The 27,334-nt window shown below is 60.1% G+C and overlaps 2 protein-coding genes across 2 annotated transcripts in view; both read right to left on the reverse strand.

Annotated features, from left to right (window-relative positions):
- Positions 1 to 2,308: 2,308 nt before the first annotated feature.
- LOC150050578 (phosphatidylinositol 3,4,5-trisphosphate-dependent Rac exchanger 1 protein-like) lies at positions 2,309 to 5,956 on the reverse strand. The gene is made up of 5 exons (XM_090352730.1): positions 5,912 to 5,956; positions 5,194 to 5,366; positions 4,305 to 4,407; positions 3,990 to 4,057; positions 2,309 to 3,083 (listed from the first exon to the last, which is right to left on the reverse strand). The coding sequence occupies exons 1-5, from the start codon at positions 5,954 to 5,956 to the stop codon at positions 3,041 to 3,043; spliced, it is 432 nt and encodes a 143-aa protein (XP_090208856.1). The 3' UTR covers positions 2,309 to 3,040.
- A 468-nt stretch (positions 5,957 to 6,424) lies between these two features.
- Positions 6,425 to 27,334, reverse strand: part of LOC150050579 (phosphatidylinositol 3,4,5-trisphosphate-dependent Rac exchanger 1 protein-like) — a 54,250-nt gene continuing 33,340 nt past the window's right edge. Inside the window, exons 16-36 of the mRNA XM_090352731.1 lie at positions 25,520 to 25,592; positions 22,012 to 22,154; positions 20,931 to 21,023; positions 20,185 to 20,333; positions 19,975 to 20,060; positions 19,217 to 19,353; positions 18,332 to 18,449; positions 17,727 to 17,914; positions 17,435 to 17,596; positions 16,802 to 17,012; positions 15,803 to 16,052; positions 14,305 to 14,517; positions 13,271 to 13,359; positions 12,734 to 12,907; positions 10,973 to 11,101; positions 9,918 to 9,959; positions 9,248 to 9,468; positions 8,125 to 8,224; positions 7,092 to 7,235; positions 6,897 to 7,011; positions 6,425 to 6,650 (exon numbers count right to left, since the gene is read on the reverse strand). Of these exons, the coding sequence (XP_090208857.1) occupies positions 6,425 to 6,650; positions 6,897 to 7,011; positions 7,092 to 7,235; positions 8,125 to 8,224; positions 9,248 to 9,468; positions 9,918 to 9,959; positions 10,973 to 11,101; positions 12,734 to 12,907; positions 13,271 to 13,359; positions 14,305 to 14,517; positions 15,803 to 16,052; positions 16,802 to 17,012; positions 17,435 to 17,596; positions 17,727 to 17,914; positions 18,332 to 18,449; positions 19,217 to 19,353; positions 19,975 to 20,060; positions 20,185 to 20,333; positions 20,931 to 21,023; positions 22,012 to 22,154; positions 25,520 to 25,592 (3,063 nt within the window). The remainder of the gene's footprint in view (positions 6,651 to 6,896; positions 7,012 to 7,091; positions 7,236 to 8,124; positions 8,225 to 9,247; positions 9,469 to 9,917; positions 9,960 to 10,972; positions 11,102 to 12,733; positions 12,908 to 13,270; positions 13,360 to 14,304; positions 14,518 to 15,802; positions 16,053 to 16,801; positions 17,013 to 17,434; positions 17,597 to 17,726; positions 17,915 to 18,331; positions 18,450 to 19,216; positions 19,354 to 19,974; positions 20,061 to 20,184; positions 20,334 to 20,930; positions 21,024 to 22,011; positions 22,155 to 25,519; positions 25,593 to 27,334) is intronic.

The following is a 27,334-nucleotide window of genomic DNA, read 5'->3' on the forward strand; positions in this document are numbered from 1 at the left end:
GACCCACAGGGAGACTCAAACTCAGTCCATGGACCTTTCCTGGACTCCTTGCCCTGGCCCCTCTGGGCCTCCGCCCTCCAGTGACCACGACAGCAGCCGCTTTGGGCCGAGATCCGACTCACCTGCCTCCCGAGCTGCGGGCTTCCTTCTGCACACTTCGGGGGACAGCCGGCCCACAGCGCCACCCTGTGGCCACAGCTCCACTGTTCGGGGAAGGGGCACACTGAAACTATGGGCTTCTGGTCCCCATTTGAGGAACCTCTCTATGTAGATTAAATGGGGTTTCCCCCTCCTTCTAGATCCAGCTGGAAGGGGAGTATAAAGGAGAGATGGGAAGTTGCTCATGCTCCTACGCTATTGCGACTCATGCTTACAATCCTAGCTACTCAGGACACTCCAAACTGGAGGATCAAGGTTTAAAGCCAGACCAGGCGGAAAAGTCAAGAACCGATCTCCAAAATAATCATCACAAAGCTTGGCTGAAAACGTGGCTCAAGTAGCAAAACAAGTGTGAAACCCTGAATTTAAACCTTGATACCAGTGAAAGAAAGGAAGCAAAACGGAAAAAGCCAAGAGAAACAAATATTTACAATGATCTCAATTCATCCGAGCCCCCCCTCCTGGCCCCCCTCCAGGGCAGCTCTAACCTCAAATTGACATGGGGTCCAACAGGAGCCAGGATGCGGCCATCACCAGGCACTCCACAGTCCCTGGCGCCCTCTGCCAGACAGGACAGGCATCACACGCACACCCCATGCCTACCTCGTACCTACCAGGAACTCCTCGGGCTCGGGCACCCCTGTTGCCCCAGGTTACAGCCAGGTCCGATGCAGTCCAGAGACAGTAGTGTCCGGTGAGGTGTCACTCTACAAGCACGGCGGCTGCTGGACCAGAGGACAGTCACCAAGTCTAACTTCCTGCTCAGTCTGGGGACAGGCCTGGTACCTAACTTCTAAGGTGTCAGCCAGGCCTTCCTGGACAGTCCTTTCCGCCAGCCCAGGGTAGTGGGCAGTCAGAGAAGCGGCTGGTAGACGCTGGGCACCGTTTCTAGCTCCCACGCGTGCCCTTTGTGTTTAGGCTCTTAAGAAATGGCAGCTGGGCAGGCTGGGATGGCTGTAATCCATGAAGGTCCCTCATGAGGTCACACCCCAAAGGACATTACACAGACCCTGGGGTCTTCCCAAATGCAGGAAGTATGGGGGTGGGGGAGAGGGAAGAGAAAAACAAGGGAAGCCAGGGAGGCAGGGGGACGGGAGGGGGTGGGGCAGGTAGCCTCCTTGTGCTGCACGCAGGAATCTAGGCCCAGACAGGTGAAACGCCCCCAGAAAGCCTGGGATCCCCGGGGCTTTGCTCAAGGCGTGGACACAGTGAGGTTTTCCAGTGGCCTGCCGCAGCCAGTTCCAATTGGCTGTTTACAGTCAGCAAATGACTCTGATTGGCCAGGACCTAGCCAGTCCCCTGAGTATTTTAAACTCCGCTTGACTGCAGAGGGAACGGGCTTTATAGTTGGGGCATAGCATCTCGAAGGCTGCCCTGACCCCTTGGCAGGTGTAGGACTCCAGGCGGGGGAAGTGGGGAGCAGAAACTTCTGGAAAAATAGCTGTCAAAATAGCTGTTCCTGGGGCCGGGAGTTTGGCCTGGTGGTAGAGTGCTTGCCTAGTATGCATGAAAGCCTGGGTTCGATTCCTCAGTACCACATACCTAGAAAAAAAGCCAGAAGTGGTGCTGTGGTTCAAGTGGTAGAGCTCTAGCCTTGTGAAAGCCCAAGGACAGTGCTCAGGCCCTGAGCTCAAGGCCCAAGACTGGAAAAGAAAAAAATTAGCTATTTTCTGTGGTGGAACAGAGCTCAATTAAATGCAGTATAAAACCTGTTATTTGTATTTTACTGGGATTCACAGACCCACCTGGCAATGAAGGAAACTGAGGCACAAAGCTACAACCTGGCTGGCACAGAGCTGGCAGGCTTGGGGACACGGACAATTGAATCTCCCTCCCAGAGCCTGCCTCCCTCCCTCCTTTCCCGGCTGGGGCATTCCTGGAATGCACAGAAATGGGAAAACTGGACAGCTGGGGCACCCCTGCTGGCCCCTTTGCCCAGAGGCTGACATGACCTCCCTTGGCGTCCCCGAGACCTACTCAGGGAGGGTAATACCCTAGTAGTAAGTTACACCCCAAAAGTAAGGTAGGTGGCCTTGTGCCAGGCCCAGCCCACCTCTGCACCCACCACTCAAAACCCAGACGCGCTGGACCTCAAGGGGTCCAGGCGGGGCCTGCGATACCTGGAAGCCAGACCTTGTGACCCTACTGTTGAAAAAGGAAATTCTCACAGCTTTACATTTTTTTTCAATAATTTAGTTTGTTTTGTTTTTAGTAGAACTGGGAGAAGCTGTCAAAGCTACCTAGCATTGGTCCCGCTAAGACAATAGACTTTCTTTCAAATGTAAAATGTCAAAGAGAATCGTACAACCTTAGAAAAAAGTCTGTGTGTGACAAACATGGATAGATGACGACAAAAGCCTCAGTGTAAATCACAGATGTCACGCCATATAAATAAAGTTGGAGTTAATCCTGGGCCCAGGGCTGGTGGCTCCATTCCAGCAGCGGTGGGCTCACTGGAGGCTGGTGGGCTCCCCTGTCCTCTCTCCTGGCCTCTGGGGACTGAGCCCTGTCCCCAGTCCCAGTCTTTCCTGGCAGAGGCCCGGCAGCCAGTGTGTTCCCAGTGCGTTAGTACAGTGCCAGGGGTGAGACTGGAGGCCGGGGCAGGAGAAAGCTTGATCCCTGGGAGTGAGGCGGGAGGACCGGGCGTTCCAAAGTGCAGGCTGCGTCCCCTGGGGGAGCTGTGGGCCAAGCCCAGTCCCCCGCTCAGGCTCCTGGAGCGAGTGCTGCATAAGATTCCTCCGCAGGCCCTGGTTCCTGCTGTCCTGGAAGGTGTGAGGCTGAGCGGAAGCCTTGGCCATCTCCGCTGCAGGCCTTCCGGCTGGCTGTCTCCTCCCACAGGGCAGCTGCAGAGGCCATGGCTAGCACGTGGCACAGCGGCCATTCAGAGGTCTCCGTCCACGGGAGGCTGGCAGAGGCGGTAGAGGCTGGGGGACGGAGGAGGCTGGGTGAGGGGTGGTCAGCACGTCCACCTTTTCACAGCAGGGGACCCATGCGTGCGCCACAGAGCTCAGCAGGGCCTTCCCCGCACTGGTGGGCATTTGGGTCTGACCACACCTGGGCCTCTGCCCATTGCCCCTCCATGGATCGTGGGGACCTCGTCTGTGGAAGCTAAAGACCCCCTGGAGAAGGCCCCGGCTGCACCTACAGCCGAGGAGTCTCTGCATGACTAGCGGGAGCAGTGAGACGTCCACAGGGAGGACAACAGGCGGCAGGGGGACGGGACAGAGGCCACTGTGGTGACCAGGCGAGCTCAGCTGCCACAGATGTGCTGCTGTGGCTGTGGCTCCAAAGTCAGGCTTTACCGTCTACGTTTCTGCTAGCTGAGTGACAGGGCCCCACAGGGCCACACTGGGGACAGCAGTAGGGCCTTGCTCACAGGGTCAGGGGGAAAAGCTGGCCCAGTGCCTGGCCTGGGCAAAGGGAGCCACGCCATGACCCCTTAACAGAGCACGGGCGCCACGAGACTTGCACCAACAAGCTGCCAGCAGGGTGCACGGGGCTCCCCTGTCTCTGCAGCTTTCAGGGAGTCAAAACACATCTAAATAAGTTACTTGGGACACATGGACAAATGCAGAGGGCCTGAGGGAGGATTGAAGCCATGCGGGAAGAGGAGGGGACGAGTCACCACGAGAGGATGGGTACAGGGCGCAGGGACCAGCAGGACAGGGTCAGGCTCTGTCCACCCAGAGCCAGGCTCTCCACTCCCCAAACATAGGGGGTGCCCCTCACAGCAGCCGCACTGCCAGGGGTGAGACGCAGGTCCAGCGGCAAAGCCAGGCCACAGAGCTGGCCTTATGGGGCGAGGGGAGCTGCGGGGGTCGGCCACTCACCGCGGTGCCCCCTGGGGCATCTGGTCCTTGATGCGGAGGTTTTTGGCAAGAATCTCCACTCTGGGCCCCTGGAAAGGAAGAACCGGTTGCCACCACCACCTCCACACAGAACTGTGCCGTGGCCAGAGCCACGGTGGGACTGTGGCGGGGCCTGTGGCAGGGCCATGCCAGGGCTGTGGAAGGGGCCATGGTGGGATCGTGGCAGGACCTATGGCGGGGACGTGGTGGGACCGTGGCGGGACCGTGGCGGGGCCATGGTGGGACCATGGCGGGACCGTGCTGGGGCTGTGGCCGTGGCCATGGCCGGGGCATCACCTGCTTGCGCATAATGTCCGTGGCCTGCATGATGCATCTGGGCAGCAGTCCGTGGCTCCGTGCCAGGATGGCCGCCTGCTCCGCGGAGACGCCCAGGGTGGTCCTGCAGCAGGCGGGTAGGGTGAGATGGGGGATAGTGGCATGCCCACCGTAGCCTCGCTGCCCGCTGCCCCCCAGGCAGAGGAAGCAGGAGGCAGGGTCTCCGTGGGGCTCTCTGAGGGACCAGGGAGGAGGACATGGGAGCTCGGGGACAGGTAGGTCCCCAGAGGCCTCCGCATCTGCACAGAGCAGGACAGATGAGTGCCCACCGGCCTCATCGCTCTGGTGCCACTGACGGGGGGGGCACCACGGCCCTGAGCCCCTCCCAGACATGGCACAGACAGGTATCTCCAGGCCCTGCTCCTTGTCCAGGGAGCAGTGGTGCCACAAGGCTTTACGGCCTGGACGAGGCAATGGTTTCACCCCCCTGAACCCCGATACTGTCCACGAGGCGCTCTTAGATGAGGGTTCACCCAAGACCTGCCATGTGCCAAGCAGCGCCTCGCAGAGCAGGGCTGCAGGGCCAAGGGCCAGGGGCTGGACCCCTGGACTGTGCTGACTGTGGGAGCACATCGGGGCCCTCACATCTGTGGGGGACCTCAGGGGCGGGGAGCCTCGTGGGAGTGGGGGCCTCACAGAGGTGGGGAGACCTCAGGGAGGTGGAGCCTCCCTCGGGGAGGCACAGCAACTAGGATAAAAACCAGGAGGAGGATGGTGGGACAGCCCGCAGGGCTCTGAACTCGGGGCTGTAGGAAGCCCCTAAGCCTGGCAATCTCGAGCCACAATCGCACGGAGGCCAGAAGGAGCCAAGGCCTGGACCTGGCCCCATCCTGCAGGGCCCGGCACTCACCGCTGCATGCCCGTGCCGCACATGGCAATCTGACAGGCCCCCAGGCGGTAGCAGAGCTCGGAGGAGATGGGGATGAGGCTGGCACTTGGGCTTCCTCCGGCACCAGGCCTGGGGTGCACCAGGGACTTCATGAGGCGGCAGAGCTCATCCAGGGCATTGATGGGCCGGATCAGCTAGGAGGGAGGGACAGCACGTGGCTGGATGAGGCCAGCGCCCCTCAGAGGCACACTGCCTAACTAACCTAGCTCCAATGCCCCCCATGGATCCCAGCCTTCTTCTTCCCCTGTGCTGTTGTGCCCCTCCACCCTCTCCAAAGCCCTGGTGACATGCTGCAGTGATCTCTCACCAGAACAGACCCTCCTCACCTCACCCCTGTGTAGACATGAATGGCAGTCCACTAGCCCCGCCCCTAGCTGTGTGTGCAGATGTGAATGGCAGTCACTAGCCCCGCCCCCAGCCATGTGTGCAGACACAAATGGCAGTCCACTAGCCCCGCCCCCAGCTGTGTGTGCAGATGTGAATGGCAGTCACTAGCCCCGCCCCCAGCCACGTGTGTAGACACGAATGGCAGTCTAATCCCGCCCCCAGCCACATGCCCAGCTATGAATGGCGGTCCTCCATGCCTCCAGAGCACTGCCAGTCAAACCACAAAGTCCCACACGCTAGCACCCCCCTCTCCAAGCCCCCAACCTACAGGCCCCATAGCACACCCCCAAACCAGGGTGAAGGTCAGGTCCTGGAGCCCGGAGGCCAGGAGAGACATGACCGAATGGGTGAGGAAGCCCTGACGTGGGCACCTGGCCCCAGCGGTCCAAGCTCAGACACCTCTGTGTCTCAAGGAGAACCTAAGACCTGACTTCCGATTCCACGGGAATTTCCCCCTGGTTTCTGGAAGTCCTGAGATTTGAACTCAGGACCTCAAGCTTGCTAAGCACACACTGGACTGCTAAGCCCTGCCACCAGCGCTTTTCGTTGGTTGGTTTTCAGATAGTGTTTTGCCCCTTTGTCCCATCTGTGCAGCTGGGATTGCAGACACGCACAGCAGGCCTAGCTGTTCCCTGAGTTGCAGGTCCCACAGACTCTGTCCAGGCTGGCCCTGAACCTTGACCTTCCCACCCTCTACCTCTGCCACCCAGCACGGGTTTCATGACCAACTGTGTGGGACAGCAGAATGCGCTCGCAGATAAAAGGATGAGTGAGGGGGTTTGGGGGGCTGGGAGCAGAGAACCAGTCACCTGAGGAGCCCCCTCCTCCCGAGGGAAGGGGCACTCCAGAGCCTTCCGGAGGAGGCACTGCCGGGCCACAGGGACTTCCGGGCCAGGACTCTAGCTGGGGCGAGGCCCGACTCCTGAGCCCCCACCAGCCCCAACCGCCTGTGACAGGGACACACCTGGTCGATCTTGACTGCCGTGGTGCTGGCGTCGGTGGGCAGGTTGGATCGTTCCAGGTAAAATGCCCTGAGAGGAAAACATGGCCGAGGGAGGGAGCATCACTCCATGTCCTCCCGCCCCTGCCCTGAGCCCTACTCCCTTTCCTCAGGGCCGGTGACCGCAGGCCCCAGACTGTGCGGAGTGGATGGGCGGCCCACCCCAGCACACAGGATCCCCACAGCCCTGAGCTGGCGAGGCTGCTTGCTGGCCTCGGTTTCCCAACTGGGGACGGGTGGGAACGGACCACCGGGCGCTCCGCCTCTCCCAGGATACCTGAGCTTGCGGTAGTACTGCTGCACCTTCTCCAGGGACTGGGCATTGATCTCCTGCTCCAAGTCCTCCACCGCCTGGCTGCCTGGAGTGGGGGGCCCCTCCACGTTGTCCAGAGCTGTGAACGGGAGCGGGCGGGTGAAGGCCCGGGGACCCCGCCGCCGCCCCCCAGGCCACGGGCTCGGGCCGGAAGCTCACCCTTCGTGAAGAGCACCGTGTGCAGCCGGAGGCCAGCCCCGCTCTCCAGGCGGGACGGCAGCCTGGAGAAGTGGTAGCTGTCGAGGTGGAAGACCACCCTCAGCGCCTGCCGGCTGCCCTCGATGTGGTAGAAGACGTTGGTGTCTGTGGAGGGCAAGGCGGGTGGTGGTGGCTCAGGGCCAGGCCCGGGGGCGGCACCTCCTGCCCACCCGGGCCCCCAGCCCGGGCTGACACCGCAGGACTGCCTGGCTCTCCCATCCTGAGTGGAAGAGCAACCTTGAGCTCACTCCCTGGCCGCCTGGGCAGCCTGGCCCCCCACACTCCATCCCTGGCGGCGGAGGCAGGCCATGCCTTCAGGGCCCACGGGGCTCCCAGCCCTGCAGCTGCCCGCGCCCGCCCGGGGCCGCATCTTCTTCCCCTGCAGGACAGGCCTCGGAGGCCCCCATGTCCAGACGTCACTGACCCCATCCTGCCCCTTCCAGGCATCACTAATCCATCCGTGGATCTCCCTGAGCTCAACGTGGCTTCCAGTGAAGTCTGCCAGGGACCGCTGAGGCCCCAGTGCCCTTGGCTATACACTGATACTGGTGAAAGTTGGCGGGGGGGGGGGGGGGGGGAGGGGATATTATGTAGAAAGTGGCATTTAAATTTCCAAGTTCAATGAGGAGGAAGAAGAGGAGGGAGAGAGGGAGGAAGGATTATAGAGTCATGGTTATGGTATAAGCCCTTAAAAATCTTTTGTTTCAGGCCGGGAGTGTGGCCTAGTGGTTAAAGTGCTTGTCCAGCATGCACGAGGACCCGGGTTCAATTCCTTGCTACCACATTCATAGAAAAAAGCGGGAAGTGGTGCTGAGGCTCAAGTGGTAGAGCTCTAGCCTTGAGAAAGTCCAGGACAGTGCTCAGGCCCTGAGCGTAAGGCCCCACAACTGGGGGAAAAAAAAATCTTTGGTTTCCACCCTGAAGAAGGGTTCCCCTTAGAATGGTTAAGATGCCTGCTGTGGCACAAGTGGCCGGCAGGGTCCCGGTCACTCACTGGCCACGCAGTTCTCATCCAGCTGCTTGAAGGAGAAGCTGACATTGTCCAGCTCCGACAGCGTCACCCACAGGTCCTCCAGCATGCTCCGCTCCTCCTTCTGTGGGGACAGGCGCCGTGGGGACCTCAGACACCGCTCCGGCCTCCCCTCCAAGACCCGCACGAGGACAAGCCACCGGCACGGGCCAGGACCCAGCTCTACCCCGACTGCCAAGTGCCTCCCTCAGGGGCATGATACCATGTGGAGCTCTTCCCCACCTCCGTCCACCCATCCCACCCTGTGCCGGGGCAGAGGCTACGCCATGCGGGATCTACGGTCATACCAAACACTACCACACACAACCATCGCCCAAAGCCAAGCACATGGTCTCCCGGCAAGGCCAAGCCAGAGCCTGGCTCCTTCCCCCTCCTAAGTCAGGATAACCCACTACCTTTTAAGTACATTTCTCTGCTCAGAATAAAGCCTTGGCCACCTCATCCCAGGACCTGTCTGTTCCCTTCTGGTCACGTGGCCCCAGGGCCCTTGCATGTGCTGCTCCCACGGACCAACACTCTCTTCCTTTGACTGTTGCCCCGACTGGCCAAATGTCACCTCTCCAGAAAGGCAGCTCTGCCCACCTGCTCTCAGGATGCTCTGTGGCCACCTGACTTTTCTGCATGGCCTCACTGTTGGTGGCCCCTGGCCCAGCCTCAGCTCAGTCCACCTGGCCCTGCTGGCAGTGCAGCACCGCGTGGCAGTGGAGCTGGGCCCCGTGGCCGCCTCTGGGAAGAGGACGGTGAAGGGCAGTGGCCCAGAGCTTCCTGGGCTGGACGGCCTAGGAGCCTGCACTGGCCAGCAGTGGCCAGCAGAGGGCGCTCCGAGCCCACAACGCCCTTCACAGCTGGGCCTTGGGGCCTGGGGACCTAGCTTATCGCAGGGGCAGCTGGGGGATTCTGAGCAGCACCCCCGGCACGCACTGCAGGTCAGCCCTCTCCCCCTCCGCCCAGCCCCTCTGTCCCCTGGGCAGAACCTGCTCCAAACCTGTGTTTTGTTCACCCGTGGCTCCACCTCTAACAGCAGCGCACAGTAGGTGCCATCTCCACCCCCACCGTCACTATCATCACTACCATCACCACCACTCACCACCACAGCGGGCGCCAGCAGCGACTGGCAGTGCAGCAGGACGCCGGTGGCCGCCACCTGCTCCAGCCACTTGCGGCTGGCGTCGCGGCTGCTCTCCTCGTACTCGCCGTTGTTGTTGTAGCGGTAGCTGAGGGCAGCCAGCAGCTGCTCGGAGAAGGTGCACACCGCCGCCACCAGGGCCTGGGAGAAGATGGCGTCCCTGCGGGGCTGCAGCTCTGTGTCTGGGGAGGGTGCGAGGCGCTGAGTGGGGGTTCCCGGGCCCGGGGAGCCCCGCACCTCCCCCACACCCCACCCAGGACCACCAGACACCGAGGCTCAAAACGCAGCCGGCACACCCCACCTCAGTGCCCGGCTATCTGCCCACAGGAGACAAGCTGCTTCACACACACACACACACACACACACACACACCCCGGCTGCTCCCGCCCCTCCCCTGCCAGCCGGGCCCACACTCAGGCAATCAGGCCTCGGGGCGATGTGGGGGGCCTGCCCTGCAGGCTGCCTGTCTGGACAGGACAAGGCCCGGGGAGAAGGGCCCGCTACACAACGGGGCCGGCTCTTGGCCCTGACCCGTTTCCCAGGCCCAGGAGTGGGGGTTGATGGGCTGCCTTGGCAGACAGCACCAGGCAGGGGCCTGACTGGGGACACCGCGGGGTGATGCAGGGCTCACCTGTGCACTTCAGCAAGGCCAGGAGCAGCTGGTTCTTCCCGTCTGTGAGAAGGGGAGAGGGAGGCCGTTATGTGGGGGGGCAGCTCCTGCCACGCTGCCCCTTCGGGAGCTTGTTCTATGCAGTGGTGCACTCTAGGCCACCTGGGCATGGAAGCCCATGCCAGGCTCATGGGGTACCACAGCCACAGCTGAGACTAAGGCCTGGGCTCTGTCTTCTGAGCCAGGGCCCCCGCACCCCAAGTCCACACATGGGTACGTGGACCCACGCACAAGGGCATACACGCTCATGGACACTCTGGCTCCCGCACTGGCAAGCATGGCACACATATGACATACACAGCCCATTCACCCCACTTAGTCGGGCCCTATGGCACGGCGCTCCAGCCACGTGTGGACACACGGGTACCCAGCTTTGCCGGTGTGGCTTCTGGTCCGTGGCCACTCAAGCCATGGGAACCCGAGCGCTGTGGTGAGCGCGCTGATGCATTTGCCGGCAGCCCGGTTCTTGTTGGACATTGCTGCAGCACGGAAGCTTACTTCCGAGAGCCCCGAGTGGGGCCTGTGATTCCACAACAACCAAAGAAATCAGATGGAAGCTGAGATTAAAAACAGGTCCAGTGAGCTGGCTTCTGGTGGCTCACACCTATCATCCTAGCTACTGGGGAGGCTGAGATGTGAGGATCAGGGTTTGAAGCCAGCGAGGTAGAAAAGTCCCTATGAGACTCTTACACTAACCACTCAAAAAACTGGAAGTGGAGCTGTGGCTCAAAGTGGCAGAGCGCTAGCCTTCAGCAAAAAAAAAAAAAAAAAAGCTCAGGGACAGCGCCCAGGCCCTGAGTTCAAGCCCCACAACGGACAACAACCACCAAAAGAAAAACAAGTCCAGCCTGCCAGCCTCCTGAATGACCTTGGAGAAGCCTCCTCGGCAGAAGTGGCCTCCACTTGGGCAGCTCTGCGGTCAGCGTGAGTGGCCATGAGCTCCCTCCCTTACCAAGGGGACATGCCCCTCTTGCCCTGCCCCGAGCCGGGCGAGCCGCCCCGGCCCGCGTGCTCACCTTCCACATATCTCTGGATGTTGTCCACGAGGGTCTTGATGGAGCTGGGCAGGTTCCAGGGGTCCTCCTGGATGCTGGTCTGGATCAGGCTCCGGCCACGGACCATACACTCTTCTTTCTGCTTGAACTCTGGGGCAGCAGGAAGGAGGTTTGAGGGCCAAGGGAGGGAGGGAGGGGAGGCGCCTGCGCCTGTCACCAGCTCCCAAAGCAGCTGGTAGGATTCCTGGGAGGTAAACGAATGTGCCACTGCTTCATTCGCCCCCCCCCCCTCGCAGACATCACCAATCGACCTCAGAGCTCCTTCCTGCTAGTGTGAGGCTCTGACACTCTCCTGTCAGCTGGATGCTGTCGCTCCACGTTTCTCAGGACTTCCCTCCATGGAGGCACCTGAGTGGTGGCCTCACCCTTTCCCCACACAGAGGAGGAACCTCAGACATGGAGTAGAAAGTCACATGGCTGGGCACTGGTAGCTGAGCCTTAAACCTGACCATTCAGTCAACCAGATAGGGGCCCTGGCCTTTTCCCTCTTCCCAGGCCTCTGAGATATCTGTGAGCTTCGTTCCTCTCTGTGCCTCTGCCTTCTGATTCCCATATCTGCAGAGGAAATCCTGAGACAGAGGAGGGGCAAGCACCAGGGGCCTGGCTCTGGCTTTTTCCTACCCCCTACTTACAGGTAGCCACCTGCCTGCATCTAATTGTTACATACACGAGGCCCCGTCCAGGACTAACACAAGTTGGCTCTCAGAAATCCTCTACTAAATGCCAGGAGAGTGGATGGTGGGTAGATGAGAAGCTGGATGGGCAGATGTGGTTAGTTGAGTAGGTAAGTGGGTGGCTGGTGAGTGGTGGCTGGGTAGATGGGTAATGGAATGGATGGATGAGTAGTCGGGTAGGTAGATAGCTGGGTGAGTGGTGGGTGGGTAGGTGGATGGATGGGTAGATGGACAGCAGGTAGTGGAATGGGTAGACGTGAGTAGCTGGGGAGACGGGTGATGGATGGTGAGCAGGCAGACGAACATGTAGATGAACAGGTAGGTGGGAGAACCTGGGAAACGCCATTTCAGGTGTGTGAGTTTGGTGCAGGTAGGGCTTTCTCACTTCCTTCACCCAGGAAGAACAGCACCCTGGGGCCTCGGGCACTCTGGCCTGTGGCTTTACTAGGCTCGCTGCTGTGGTTATCTGATTTATGCATGGCACTCCGGCTTGCCCCCCAGAGTTCGAGCAGGTCTTCCCCAAACTCAGTTTCTAAAGGAGGGGGGCTTTTCAATGGGAAGAGGAGAATCTGTGAGTGGCTGTGCACCCCCAGCTCACAGGCTTTCCCTTCCCCCTGGTGTCACAGAGGCCAGCAGGCAGGACCTGTGCCTCTGCCACACATACTTGGTTATTGAAGAGGGGAAGCTTGAGCACTATCCCTGGGCTTTTTCACTCAAGCTAGTGCTCTCCCATTTCCAGTTTTCTGGTGGTTCACTGGAAATAAGAGTCTCCAAGATTTCCTACCCGGGCTGGCTTTGAACTGTGATCCTGGGATCTCAGCCTTCTAAGTAGCCAGGATGACAGGCGTAAGCTATCAGTGCCGGACCTACTTGATTTTCTTTTGACAATACCTGATGCAAAAACACTTCTTAAGCTCCAGTCTGCACGCAGCAGGCTGTGCACTGGGCTGGATCTGGCCCCTGGCTGGAACCCGCCAATCCCGGCCTGGCCGAGCCTGTGGCCCGGGTCCCCTGTGGCCCGGCCCCTCCACGGGCGCTGGCCGCTCACCCTGCAGGCTGTGCTCCATGGGGAAGTGCCGGGCTTCCTCAAACGCCCGGCTCATGACGGGACCCTTCAGCAGCGCGTTGATGGAGTCCACCTGGTTGAAGAGATGCTCCAGGCAGCCGTGCAGCTTGTCCTGCTTGTCCCACGCCATGCGCATGTCACAAGGCAGCTCATCCCCTGGTGACCGCAAGACCGTGGTCAGCAACTTCTGTCTCAAGCCCATCAACTCATAAAACACAGCCACGTCCATCCCTCACGCCCCCACCAGTCCAGCGCATGAACGTGCGTTCTCCAGTGACCGCCTTCCGCGTCCGGGCAGGCTCGGAAGCCTGTCTGCATTTCTACCTTTCCTGTGTGGTTTGGGTTTGCGTTTGAGCTGAGCTCACGCACGACCACACTATTTTCACTGCTCCGGGGCCAGGCACCCACCAGGACTGGCTCTTAGGGTGCTGGGCACAGCACACATTAGGTGCTCAGTGGACATGCGCAGAGTACCCAGCGGTGACACACCACCAAATCACAGCCCCGCCCTGCACTCACCTGACCCCATCTCGTCACTGCCCAGGTAGGAACTGTTACTCCTCACGCTGGTGTAGGACAGGACTGAGTCCCGGTTGCTGTTACACTCGCTGCAAGGAAGAGACATGGCTCAGGGATCTCTGCTCCCCTCCTGCCCTCCACCCTCTCTGGAGGATGGACAAAGGCCTGGCCTTCAGTGGACACGAAGGCAGTGTGCAGCCTGTGAGGCAGGAAACTTCTAGAAGTACAGGGGGGAGGAGAGGACAGCAAGCATCTTCAGCCAGGTGTCACCACTGTTCCTTGTCCCTCAGGGTCCCCCAGGCACCTACCTCCTCCCTAGACAGCCCTGCTTAACACACAGGTGGGGCCCGTGTCACATTAGGACAAAGGGAACCAGGGAGGAAGTGGGGACCGGAAGCCACAGTCCTACAATTCTGTCTCACAGCCCCCTAAACAATGAAGGGGGGAAGGGAATCTACAACAATGAAACCCCAGGGTGATGTCCAAAACAAAATGTGCTCCTTACCTGACTCACAAACCGCAACCCCTTTATAGTAGCAATAAAAAATACCTTCAAAAGTTGTTTTTGTTGGGCAGGAAGTTTAGCCTAGTGGTAGAGTGCTTGCCTGGCATGCACAAAGACCGGGGTTCGAGTCCTCGGTACCACATACATAGAAAAAAGCCAGAAATGGTGCTGAGGCTCAAGTGGTAGAGCTCTAACCTTGAGAAAGCCCAAGGACAGTGCTCAACCCCAGGACTGGCAAAAAAAAAAAAAAAAGTTGCTTTTGTTAAGTCCATTCTGTTAAAATTTGGAAAAAGAAAAAAAAAATAAACCCAGTGCTGGAAAAATGTGGACCAAAGTCTGAGGACATGGAGCCCTGGGCAGCGAGGCGTCCTGCCCCACGGCACAGTGAAAGCTGGACACAGGATGGGCTGACTGTGTGCATCCACCCGTGCCCTGCAGGGCCCAGAACCCCTCGTCCACCCCTGCAGGTGCCAGGGCCGCTGCATGCTGGGAAGCACCGCCCCCCGGCCTCCCACCAGGCCCCACCCACCTGTAGGAGTCCCGGTAGCTCATGGTATCGTGGCCCGAGTCATCCTGCTCGTCCTCCGACACCTTGAAGCACACTTTCTTGCTGCCCCCGTGGTCCGTCCTGTCCGCCTCGCTCTCCTCGCTCACCAGCGGGGAGGAGGAGGAGGAGGCTCCGTCAGCCAGGGCCACGTCACAGGTCCCCAGGGAGGTGGGCTCCGTGATGGTGGACAGCAGCCTGCGGAAGGACAGGCCTGGGGGTCACTGCTGCACAGGGGTCCCAGGCTCCTGGCCCCACCCCCGACCTCACACAGAGGGGCTTCCTGGTGCTTCCTGCCCCTCCTTGAAAGCCCCTCCAATCTCACCGGGGGTCCACCAGACCCACGGGCGTGCAGTCCACAGCTGCACCTCAGGGAACCTGGCAAGGTAACAGCGCCAGCCTCCCCAACCAGTCTCCCCAAAGCCAGCCAGCTCTGCTGGCCCCCACGAGAGCTGTGCAGACACAGCTGGCACAAGTGCCACTGGAACTGAGTCCACGGGCTGCACACTGACCCCGGCCACCACTCCTGGGAGTAGAGGCCTCAAATAAGCGATGTGACCACTCCCAGACTCAGTTTCCTTGTCTGTAAAGTAGGCTCCACCAGACTCTGCCTCCGTGGCTGCTGGAGACACTGAGGGAAGTGACACATGCCAAGAGCCTAGAGCAGCATGTGAGGCCTTGCAAGTGACTGGCACGTCACAGCGCGACCTGTTTCTGCCCCGCCTCAGGGCAGGCCCAGCCACAAGGGGACCGGGCAGCCAGCGGAGGACGCCAGGGCACAGCGTTGAGTGACTTGCCCACGGCTGCCCGGTTGGTAAGCGGCTGGACCTCTGGCTCCACAGCCCCCATCCTGTTCTCAACCAAGAGAAAGGCTGGCGAGCCTCTGGCACATTGCCCGCTTCCCTGTGCCACCCAGCATCCCCTGGGCCTCTCCACCTTCTCCTCGCTCCTCCCTGGTCAGGAGCATTTAAAACAAGCCTGACGTGCCTTCTGCCCTGCATCTGGCCATGTGGACCCCGGGCCCCGTGGAGCCCATGCGAGTTAAGATGGCTGCTTCCGCGGGCGGCCAGCAGCGGGGCCGAGAGCCCGGCCGCCTTTCCCGGCTGGTCAATGGCAAATGCGTCCGGCCCCTCTGGCCACAATGGCTTCAACAGAGCAGGTTCTGAGCAGGGGCCGCTCTGCCCCGGGGTTCCCTTGGCATCCCCTGAGGGGAGGCGCTGCCCTGTGGGTGGGGGTAGGGACGGGCCACCCTGAACTTGCGGGCTGTGGTGGATTGCACAAAGCACCCCTCTTCAGAGAGGGGAACCTGGCCCGTCCAGTGACTCGCACCTGTCCTCCTAGCCCAAGGCCAGCCTGGGCTCCAAACTGGAGACTCTTATCTCCAGTTACCAGCGGGCTGGGGTGTGCGCCAAGCGGCAGAGCAAGCGCCCGCGGAGAGGGAAGAGAAGAGGCCGCCACGCCCGCCCCGGGCCGCGCCCCGCACCTGTTGATCTGGGTGACGTACTGCCGCATCTCCCGGAGGGCCACGTCCAGCTTGGTGAAGAGCTGCAGGAAGGCGTCCTGCAGCTCCCGCTCCTCCTGCTTCAGCAGGAAGCTCAGCCCGCGCTCCTCCTGGCCGCTGGCATGGTGCCCCGGGCCCTGGGCGTCCCCGTCGGCAGCAGGCACGCACTTCCAGGAAGGGGCGGCCATGGTGGTGATACAGTGCTGCGTGTAGGACTTGGGGTTCAGGTGGCCTGGAGCACAGGGGGAGACGACGCTCAAGTTCAGCCCCTCAGACAGCCTTGGGGGGACGAGCCCACAACCAGGGTTCCGACGAAGGACAAGTTCCCCTTTTCTAGGACTCTTTGGGGGGTGGGGGGCAGGAGGGTTTTGAACTCAGAGCCTCATGCTTGCTATGCTAGTGCTCTACTACTGAGCCACACTTCCAGCCTTGGTCTTAGCTGGTTACTTTTAGGACTGCGTCTTGCTTCCCGGTCAGGTGTACGGGCCTGAGACATAAGCCAACTATGCCAGGCATCCTGTCATTGTCACCACCTCCAGCCTCCTTCTGTGGACACGGAGTCACGGAGTCTCACAGGACGTTAAGCCCAGGCTGGCCTTCAGCTGCGGCCTTTCGATCTCAGCCCCTTGGGTAAGCAGCATTACAGGTCTGAGCCATCAAGGACTGGCTTCCCCTTTCTGGTACTTTTTAGACAACTGGGGTACTCAAGAAGGAAGTCTGTGTGCTGTTAAAAGGTTTTTGATCACTGTGGTCATTTTTCCTATGTCAAGTGTAGACACAGTGGCTGGAGCTCCAGCAGCCACGGTTTACTGTGAGGCATCCCAAAGGTTAGAGGTGATGACTCAGAGAGAAGGGAGGAGCCTGGAGCCCTGGTGACGATGGCATCCCCGCTCCATGCCTGGACCGAGAGGCCTTCAGACACCGTGGTAGTGTCTGCCCCATGAGAACTAAGCAGGATTTCTGGCTGGCACTCGCAGGTACCTTGCTCGGGGTCCAGGCCAATGAGGGAGGGCTTGCGCCCAAAGCGGATGCTGAAGGACCGGCCGGCCGAGGGGGTGGTCTTGGGGTAGGACACTTCCATGAGGTTGATGTGGCAGTTGGTGGGGCAGAAGTCCAGGCCACACAGCGGGTGGGGGTCGGGGGACGCCTGCTTGAAGGGGGGGCTGACCCTGCTCTTCAGCTGGGCTGCAAACTGAGGAGGGGGGGATGCGGGCAGTGAGGCCCAAGCCCCGCAATGGGACAATGCGTCAACAGCTCGGCATGGAAAGGCGGGCCCTGCGGCCCCCGGGTCACCCTCTCACCACAGACACCCCTCCCCAGCCGCCCCCAGGCACCAAGTGCAAGCAGAGAGCCCCCGTCTTGTCAGCCAGCGAGCCTGAGCCCGGCCAGGGATGGGACAGGGTCGCCGCCTGTACTATCTAGGTAAGCGCCCAGGTGCAGCCATGCCTGAAGACCATCTCTGTGCTTCTCAGTCCCCTGTGTGCTTCCTACACTGGGCCAAGCCAGGCACTGACTGAGACCCCTGGCTGAGGCCCCACGCTGGGCGGGCGGGGCACAAGCGGGGGGGGGGGGGGGGGGGGGGGGGGGGGGGCCGCGCCGAGGCCCTGAGCACACCTCCTGGTAGCAGGCGACCCTGCGGCTGATGCTTTCCAGCCTGATGTCGCAGAGGTGGCAGAAGTCGTAGTGGGACATGGTCATCATGGCGCCGCCCAGGGCCATGAGCCGCTCGCAGTTCTGCAGGAAGGCGCTGTCGTCCGCAGCAAAGGCCTCGAGGACCTGCGAGGAGGACAGGCACTGGGCTCAGTGTCCCCGGCTCCACGGGCATCGGGCTCGCTCCGAGGGGGGCTGGGGACACAGCGGTGGGGACCCCCAAGGAACACCCTCCCCCGGCGGGCACAGCCCAGACCTTGGCAGCAAGGCGGAAGCAGCCCCGGGGCTCCACGATCTTCTCCAGCACGTGGCACCGCACGCCCGCCGTGCTCACGTACTCATACACCACGCCGTGCTCCAGGTGGCCGTTGTCCACCGTCAGGCTGACCACGGGCCCGTCCTCACGCAGGTTCAGCTGGGGGCCCAGCGACAGCAGCGGCAGGGCTGCAAGCCAAGGGAAGAGGGCGCTGCAGAAGGCTCTGTCCCCTTGGGGAGGCTGGCCAGAACCCAGACCAGAAGCAGGAGACCCGGCCCAGCCTCAGGGTAGCAGGCGATGTGGGGAGAGGGGGAGCGGGACAGAGCTGAGAAGCAGGGTTAGGAAGACAGCAAGATGAGGGGGACTAAGGTCAGTAACGCTGGGGCCACCAGTCAGCCACAGAGCCACGAACTGAGGAAGCTTCAAGAAGCCACCACACATGAGAGCCTGGAGTCTCCCCAGAGCCCCAGAGAGAGTACAGGCCCTGGACCCCTTGATTTTAGCCCAGGGTGGACACGTCAGGAGCTGCAGGATGGTCAGAGTATGCGGTGTGGGGGACAGCTGCCCTGGGAGGCCACAGAAGGACCGGCCACCTCCCCCCTTACCTGGGTCGGAATGGCCCTCCGCCCCAGGGCCCTGGCAGCTGGGGCCCTCGGCCGTCTCCTGGATGGCCCTCGCCTGCTGTGCATCCTCGGGGGTGTGGTAGACCCACTGGTACAGGCCCTGGAGGGAGCCAGTGGGGCGGGGTGGGGGGGAGGGAGGGGAGGGGACAGGACAAAGCATAGGCTTTAAGCCTGGCTCTGCATCCCGAGAGGCCTCTGAGAGGACACTCGCCCTGCCTGAGGACCTGTGGTCACAACGCAGCTACTCTGTGCTCTACACAGTGCCAAGGGAGAACAGGCCTGGCAATGGCAGCCAAAGTTGAGACCCAGTGGCTCCCGTCTGTACTCCTAGCTACTCAGTAGGCTGAGATCTGAGGATCAAGGTTCAAATCCAGTCCAGGCAGGAAAGTCTATGAGAGTCATCTCCAATCAACCACTCTAGAATCAGAAGGGGCACTGTGGCTCAGTGGTAGAGTGCTAGCCTTTGAGCACGGAGAGGCTCAGGGACAGCGTCCAGGCCACATGCGCGCACGCACACACGCGCAGAGTCTGTGCCGGCTACAGGCAAAATCTGAGACCCTGTATGGAAAGTAATTAAAAAGGGACTGGAGCGTGGCTCAAGTGGTAGAGCCCCTGCCTGGTGCCTGACACACGAGGCCTTAAATTCAAGTACCAGCAGCACCAAAAAGAAAATAGCAAAAAAGCAAAAAGCGCAGAAAGTAGGTGTTCCACTGGCAGCTGCCGGCATCACGGACAAGACTGGCGAGCCGCCACCACCCGACCCCGACCCTGAGCACCCAACCCAACACTGGGGACACGCCCTGCCAACACCGCACAGCCCCGCAGCCCCCCAGACCTTCCTGAAGGGAAGTCCAGCCCACGGCTCACCAGGGCCTCTTCCCGCCGGCTGCGGAAGGCCTGGAAGTGCTCCAGGACCTCCAGGGCGCCCCCGTTTACCACGCTGCTGCCATTAACCTTCAGGACACACTGGCCAGCGCAGAGCCCAGCAGCCAGGGACGGTGAGCCTGGGGCGGGAGCAGAGGCGACGATGGATGCTGGCCCCACCCCAAACGCACCTGCTCTCCTGGAGCTGCCCACTCCCCGACTCGGGGCTGGTCCAGGCCAGAGCGCCTCCCTGCAGGAGACACTGGCGCGTGGAGAGCCATTCTGGGTACCACGAGATGCCAGCAGCACCTGGTCTGGCCGCTACGCGCTGACGGCACACACTCAAGGCTGCGGCAACGTCATCACACCGGTTAAGAACCGGCAAGACACAGAGTCACCCTAAAAATCCTACCCGATCTTCCGTGGACTTCATTGTGGCATATATTTTCTTACAACAAACGCGAACAATTAGTCCTTCCGTTTTAAGGGGGCTTTGGGGGTGGGGGCGGGGCGGCTCTTTGCAGGCCCAGCAGCCTGGCAGGCACGACCACCTCCCCTGACTGAGCACAACCACCCCTGTGGGGTGCTGTCCTACGTCCATCCCCACTCCCGGTCCTGCTCTCGGGCCCTCTGCCCAGCCGACTCGGTGTTTAGAAAACAAGTGCTCGCGGTGTGCAGGCAGTGGTGAATGTCACCACTCTGGAGGACTCAGAGCTCCCTCCCACACGGTCACCGCCCCTCCGCCTGCAGTGCCCGCTCACCTCTGCCCACGGCATAGACGCAGGGCGGGGAGGACCCTCGGATCTGGAAGCTCAGGGCCTCGGGGTGGTCGGGGACTTTGATGGTCCTGTGATGGCGGAAGCAGAGACAGAGAGAGACGGTAAGTGAACGCCGCGGCCCCCCTGGGGGTGGGCGACGCTGGAGGAGCTGGGCCTCCAAGACCTCCACCCCGGCAAGCCCAGGGGACCCACTCTTTGGCCTTGGTGGCCACCAGCAGGCGCAGCGGGCGGCGGGAGCAGAAAGACTGGTTCAGGATGGTCTCCACCTCCGCGAAGGGGCGCAGGAACACCAGGTCCTCGTTGATGGAGTAGATCTTCCTCCCTGCCTGCAGACCGGCCATCTTGAGGGAGGGGTTTACAAAGCAGGGGTTACTAAGGAACCCCAGAACGTTCTAAAAGCCATGAAGGGCCACCGTCCCCTGGGGTAAGGGGTCCCCAGCCCTGGCTCTGGATGACAAGCTGCAAAGGGCCGGCTGACTCCCCGGGAAGCACCTGGGGAGCCACCAGGGAGACCCAGCCAGGACAGGAGCAGACAGGCTGACCAGAACCAAGACTCAGGGGCACCCCGCCGACCCCCCCCCCCCCGCACTGGGAACATGCTCAGCTCGTGCCACCGCCCGCGAGTGCATCACCACAGCTCCCCATGGGCCACACACCCCAGACAGCACTGATCATCATTCCCACCTCTCCTGCACTTCCCCACTTTGCCCAGGAGAGGGCACCAGAGGGCCATGCCAGGGCTGTTCTGAGCCCCTGCTCCATCCCACATGATCTCCCCAGCTTCTGTAGACATGGGGTTTGCCGCCCCCTACCTCCCACTGCCACCAGCCTCTCCCCTCAACTCCAGGAAATGGGAGAAGGAACAACAGTGTCTGGGGACAGCCCTCCCCCACGGACATGCCACCTGCCCACCACCCACCCCCATCCCCAGGCCTCACCTCCGCCACGGAGCCCCTCTGCACTGACTTCACCACCACAGCCTTGTTCTTCTCCTCGATGTCAAAGCCATAGTCTTCCTCCTGAGGCAGGATCTGAGGGCCCCAGGCAAGAGACCCGACAAGTGGGGGAGAGGCCTAGGGCAGATACACCTGGACCCCACAGGACCAGACCCCCCTAGCACTGGCCTCTGCAGCTCCCCACAGCCCAGGTCTACCGGGTAGGGATGCAGGCTGGAGCCTGCAGGGCCACAGCCACGGTCAGAAAACCAGAGTGCCGCCTGGCACAGAGTAGGTACGCAATGCCTATCTATCAAGTGAGGAGCCACCACAGCCCTCCTGCCAGCCTGAGGGCAGGCTCTGGCATCCAGCACACCATGGATGCTCAAGAAATGTCTGACCCCAAGGTCTGCTGCTACCAACAACTTGAGGCAGGAAGGGAACTGGGGCACGGCAGCCCTTCTAAGAGTTGGCAGCATGGCAAAAGGTTTGAGGGTTTTGATGGAAATACAGGAGGTCAAAAAACATCTACTGAGGGGCCGGGAGTTTGGCCTAGGGGTAGAGTGCTTGCCTAGCATGCACGAAGACCGGGGTTCGATTCCTCGGTACCACATACATAGAAAAAACAAAAAGCCGGAAGTGGTGCTGAGGCTCAAGTGGTAGAGCTCTAGCCTTGAGAAAGTCCAAGGACAGTGCTCAGGCCCTGAGCTCAAGCCCAAGACTGGCAAAAAAAAAAAAAAAGGATAAAACTCTTAGGGACCAGGGACAGGGCACAGAGGGGCAGGCGAGGCGGCGTGGAAGCTGAGGGTGCAGAACCCTTCTAGATCCGGGGCTATGGACCCTGCATCAGGAGGGGCTTCTGCTCCCCAGTGGGTGGGCAAGGCTGGCAGTATCTGGTCAGGCTGGCTAATGCTGCTTTGAATCTGATGGACAACAGCAATGGATTGTGGGCCGGCCACTCCCTGAGGACAGCAGCTCTGGGCTCGTGCCCCTCCCCCCACCCAGCACACTTGTGCCTATGCTGAGCACCCCGAGGGCCGGGCGGGGGTGGGGGGAGGAAGTGCCAGCTCAGCCCTGCTCTTACCAGCAGCCGCTTGGCCAGAATGTTCTCCACCAGCTTGAAGTCATTGCGAAGCTGTTTGTTCCGGCTGCCGGTCCCCTCCATCTCCTCATCAGCATGGAAGCGGAAGTACTGCGGCTCATCCTTGAACTCGCTCTTCTCCAGCACTGAAAGCACAGATGCACAAGCACAGCACAGGGTCAGACTCACGTGGCCAGGCCCCGGCAGCCGTGGCCAACACTGGCAGCCACAGGCCTCAGGGACCCATTCCTGTACAAGTTTGGTTTGGCCAACGTGGTGCTCGATAGAGATGGAATTACGGGCCAACACTAACATATGAGGGTATTTCACAAATGCATCTGGCGTTCTGACTTCTCTGGAAATTCCAAACTTGTCCCGGCTGCTATAAAGACATGCTGTGAAGCCACAATAACCAAAGGAGCAAGTGACGGCAGCAGTCGGCTGCTAACCCAGGGTCAGCAGGCACTGCCTGCGGGCCTGTGCGAGTGCGGAGGTTTTACAAGTGGCCGTCTGGGGGATGCTGGGGGATGCACAGAAGGCACTGGGAAAACTGACTTAAAAGCAGACCCTTGCCTCCCACTATATTTCAATGGAAGACCTCCATGTCAGCAGCAGGTATAATCAAGGTGGAATCCATTCTGTCCTAGAGTAGAATGCTAGTCCACACGTGGGACCCCCAAAAGCACTGCAGTGACATGAAGAACGTCATCCAGTCATGGCCCTACAGGCAGGAGCAGGTTCTAAGACTCCTGCAGTGTCCACATCCAGGGAGCAGTGAAGTACACAGAATGCATTAAACTAGCAGATCAAGCCAGGTTCCGTCAGTAAATCTGTTACCCTAGCTCCTCAGGAGGCTAAGATCTAAGGATCAGAACTCGAAGCCAGGATGAGCAGAAAAGTTCATGAGAAGTCCACCAAGATTCTCATGGTGGTTGATTAATCACCAAAAAGCCAGATGTGGAGCTGTGGCTCAAGGGTTAGGATGCCAGCGTTGAGGGGAAAAGCTTAGGGACAGTGCCTAGGCCCTGAGTTTAAGTCCCGGGACTGGCACACAATGAAAAAATAAAGACAGAAAAGCCTAACACATCCACCAGGAAAGGCTGAGAAACCCAAAGCTAAATGGGTAGAGGAGATAAACAAGTATTGGCAGAAGAGGGAACCACAGGCAGGCCAGCCATGTGGATGGGAACACAAGCACACTAGATGGAGAGCAAGCCTTGAATGCTTTCAGCCTGCGAATGAAGACGCTATGGGCCAAACCCAGCCACTACCCAGCCTTGGACTGGTTGGTCAAAGCCACGTTTTCGTGTGTTCTCTTAACCTCACTTGACGATCAGGACGGTGAGTGCGGCCCGACGCGGAGTGCTGCCCAGTTCTAGGACAGCCAGGAGATGGCCCATATCGTGGGTGTGGGGTGTGGTGCCTGGGGTCAGGCACGGGGTGGCCACACCCTTAAGAGTCCTTTCCTTCTTGTACTCCTTTAACGGAGGAAGAGACTGAGGACCAGAGAAGCTAAGTGAACTGAGGCCACGCAGCCAACAGGTGGCAGAACAACCCTCGCCCCAGCACTTCTCCCCCATGCTCATCCCCCAGCCCCTCCACCCCTGCCCCCCGAGTCTGGGTGCAGAAAAGCCAGTGCTGGGTGGGGTACCTGCCTCAGGCCGGTGGGCCAGCAAAGACACAACAGCTGCCTTCGCCTGAGCCATGAGACACCCGTGGTCCCTGCGGCTGGCTGGGCTCTGCCCTAACTTGTGGCTAAATGGAAGGCCCAGGACGCATCTCCTCCCCGTCACGGGAGAGCTCCTGGCACACTGCCTGTCCATGGTCCTCCGTTTCCTCCAGGAGATATCAGACATGTAAATTGCTACTTTCCCTGGGGCTGGGGAGGAAATGAGGGCGGGGGGGGGGGGAGGAGACTACTCGCCTTGCCCCCACTGTGATCAGGAAGTAAGAACATTCTGGAAGGAGAAGGTGCAGCGTTGGTCTCTGCTGAGATGTCTGTGAGGCTGAGATGGCCCAGGTGTGCTGCTGGCTCAGCCAGGAGGCCCTGCGTCCCCCTCTCACCAGGCAGGTCAGGTTTGGTATGTACAAACCTGGATTTGAATCCCCATCCAGGACCCTGTGAAGCCCACGCCTCTCCTCTGGCCTCTCGAAGTCATCTATAGGCAGTGTTGGGTCAGGGTGAAACATCATCCCTCAGTGTCCCTGTGTTGGGCACCACCACTCTTGTGGGCTCCTCCCTGGTACGTCAGGGCCCACAGGCCAGCTTAGACGTGGCAGAGGGGGCCGGGGCCACACCACGCCTACACACAGCCTGGCCCTGCATTTGCACACCCGAGGCCCCAGCCCTTTCCTATTTTCGTCCGTTTTTGAGTTTGTGGCAGAGCAGGGGACAGCCACACCCTATTCTCCCCAGAGACCCCGAAGGCATCAAGGCTGTCCCCCCGTGTCCCCTCCTGAGGATGTCCTCAGACAGCAGCCTTCCCAGAATGGCAGCTGGAGTAGACCCCTAATTACCCTGACCCACAAATGAGGGGTTCTGCGCGCTAACAGGCAGAGCAGGGGGCTGGGAGGCCCCGTGGCTTCTGGGAATGAAGGGCTTGGGAGAGCCTGGCCCATCCACATCTGCTGGGGGCCTGGTGTTGGGACTTCTGACCCTGCAGAACCTTGGGCATGCCAGTTCAAGAAAGGCCTCCAGGGGAAACTGAGGCCCAAAGGAGCACACGCCTAGTGAGAGTCACCTAGCACTAGCCTGGCCTCCAGCCTGCTGCTCACAAGGCAGGAAGACCAGGGGTCAGAATGGGTTGTCCCCACTGTTTTATAAATAAAGTTTTGTTGTTTCCCGGCTGTCCATAGCTGCTTCTGTGTGCGAGACAGAGGAGAGCAGCGGCGGCAGAACCATGCAGAGCCCACGTGCTTCCTGTCCAGCTCTTGGACAAGTTACTTCACCCAAACAGCAGAGACCAGAGAAGTAGCCCAGGGCCGTCCTGGCTCAGTCTCCCCATGTGACCACCTCTTACTCCCTGCCCCTCCAGTGGTACCTAGGCAAAGCCATGTCACCCTCCTCTAGATTCAGGCCCTCACCTCCTGGCAGGACAGCCAGAGGCAGTGGTGAAGACCCCAGTGGGCAGGGGCCCTCAGCGCCCATGCTTCTTGGGAGACCCCACGGGCTCGGCAGGGAGTCCTCACAGCCCTCAGCAGGACAGAAGACACGGCACACGTGCGTGTGCACACACACAGAACACACACAGCTGCACACGCAGGCACATGCAGGTATCACCACTGTCACACGACGAGCACTGGGCCTGACACACAATGATCACCATGCAGAGAGCAACACAGCAGATGGGAGGACAGGTGGGGTCTGGCACGTGGCTCCAAGAACAGTGAGGGGGAGGGGAAGAGGCATGCGAGCCATCGAGGAGACACGCTGACTGACGCACAGGGCCCAGGATCAAAGCCCTGAGGAATATTCTAGGCCCCAGGATCCTGGGCTGAAAGCAGGGATTACCATGGTGCATGAAACCGTTGTTACACAGGCCCACGCCGAGTGCCACCGCCTCCTCCCGCGTCTGGCAGTCCCCCTGGAACAGACAGAAGAAGCGACATTAGGTGGGCCAACATTAAGCCACTGAGGGTGGGGACCAGTGCCCACAACACAACTGCCACCTGCCAGACAGGTCTGTGGTTGTTCTTGAGAGACCACAAACAGGGTTGCTCTCCTGTACAGAGGGTACAGGGGCACCAGGGGACCCCCTGTGGCTAGACCCAAGGTCTCCTGTAGACCAGGCCACAGCCCTACCATTGAGCCTCAATCCCCAAGCTTGGAGGACAAGTATTCAATACAAAGCCAATGAAAAGAGATGTTAGCCAGGTACCAGCGGCTCATGCTTGAAATCCTCACTTCACGGGAGACTGAGATCTGAGGATCATGGTTTGAAACCAGCCTGGGCAGAAAAGTCTCTGTGAGATTCCAATTAACTAATCAAAAACCAGAAGTGGGCCAGGTGCCGTGGCTCACGCCTGCAATCGCAGCTACGTCAGGATGATCTGAGGATCCATCGTGTTTCAAAGCCAGCCTGGGCACTACAGAACGTGAGACTTTTATCTCCAATTAACCAGCTGAAAACCGGAAGTGGCGCTGTGGCTCAAGGGGTGGGGTGGTAGTGCCCGGACCCAGAGTTCAAGTCCCACAAACAACCAAAAAAAAAAAAAAAAGAAAAGAAAAAGAAAAGGAAAAATAGACAGGCAGCTCCCCTAGACCCAAGTAGGTAAGAGAGGGTGGTAGGCAAAGAGCCAGGCCAGAGAGGCACTGCGAGACAGGCCCCACTCTAAGCAGCTGCGCTGGCTCTGAGGAACACATCTGGCCAGGAGCCTGTAGGCCGAGCCAGCATCTGGCGCCCCGAGGCTTCTCACAGGCAGAGTTCATCCACACCCTCCACAAAAGAGCCAGGCAGTGCCAGCAGCCGGATGCGCCAGGGTCAAGAGGAGAAAGGACAGGCCCCAAGGAGGAAGCTAGCCACATCCTGCCAGTGGCAGTGGCAGTGACAGATCCCCTGAAGAACATGCTGGGCCCTGTAGTCTCTGCCTCAACCTCCCCACTGAGCTTGGGAGCAACCAGAGCAGGAGATGATGATGGTAGCGTGAGCCTGATTTTACAGGTTGGAAAACTGAGGCACGAGGAACAAAGGGAGAGCAGCATTGGTGAAAGCAGGTCACGGCCCTCAGGCAGCCTAGGGTTTAGAACACCACTAAGTTCAAATCCAGAGCCTGCCAGGGGCCTCTCAGGCGCAGGCTCTTGAGTCACGGCACACGGGAAATATACTCATTCAGTTCCAATTCTTTTTCAAGCATTTTCCTAACCTGACTTTTTCAAGTTATTTAGCCCCCAGAAAAACGGACTTCACAGATTGGCTGTGATTTCTTAGCAACTGCTAGTAATTTGTGTGATGTGAGAAAATCCAGCCACCAAACTGATCTGAATGGAATGAGGCTTCTAGAACTGCTTAACTGTTAGTGAGACCAACATGGAGCTCCTGGACTTTGCAGGCATCTCCTCTATGGAGCTGGCACAGCCTTTCCACAGCTGTAGTCGGTCGTGCCCGTGGCTTCCTGAAAACACAGGACTCAACACTGTTCTGCACTGGCTCAGTTGCCACGAGGCTATGCACTTGGCCTCTCTGGACCCTGGTCCCCCAACAGCAACGGCTACAAGACTGAGTAAGGTACAAATCCCTCCAGGGTCACGAGTGGAAGCAGTGTGTCAGCAGAAGCCACCGAGGAGGAGAGGCAGGCTCGGTGGGCCTTGTGTAGCTCCTGTCCACAA

The sequence above is a fragment of the Megascapheus bottae genome, chromosome 18 (assembly GCF_031878675.1).
Source record: "Megascapheus bottae isolate mThoBot1 chromosome 18, mThoBot2.hap1, whole genome shotgun sequence".
NCBI classification, from domain to species: domain Eukaryota; kingdom Metazoa; phylum Chordata; class Mammalia; order Rodentia; family Geomyidae; genus Megascapheus; species Megascapheus bottae.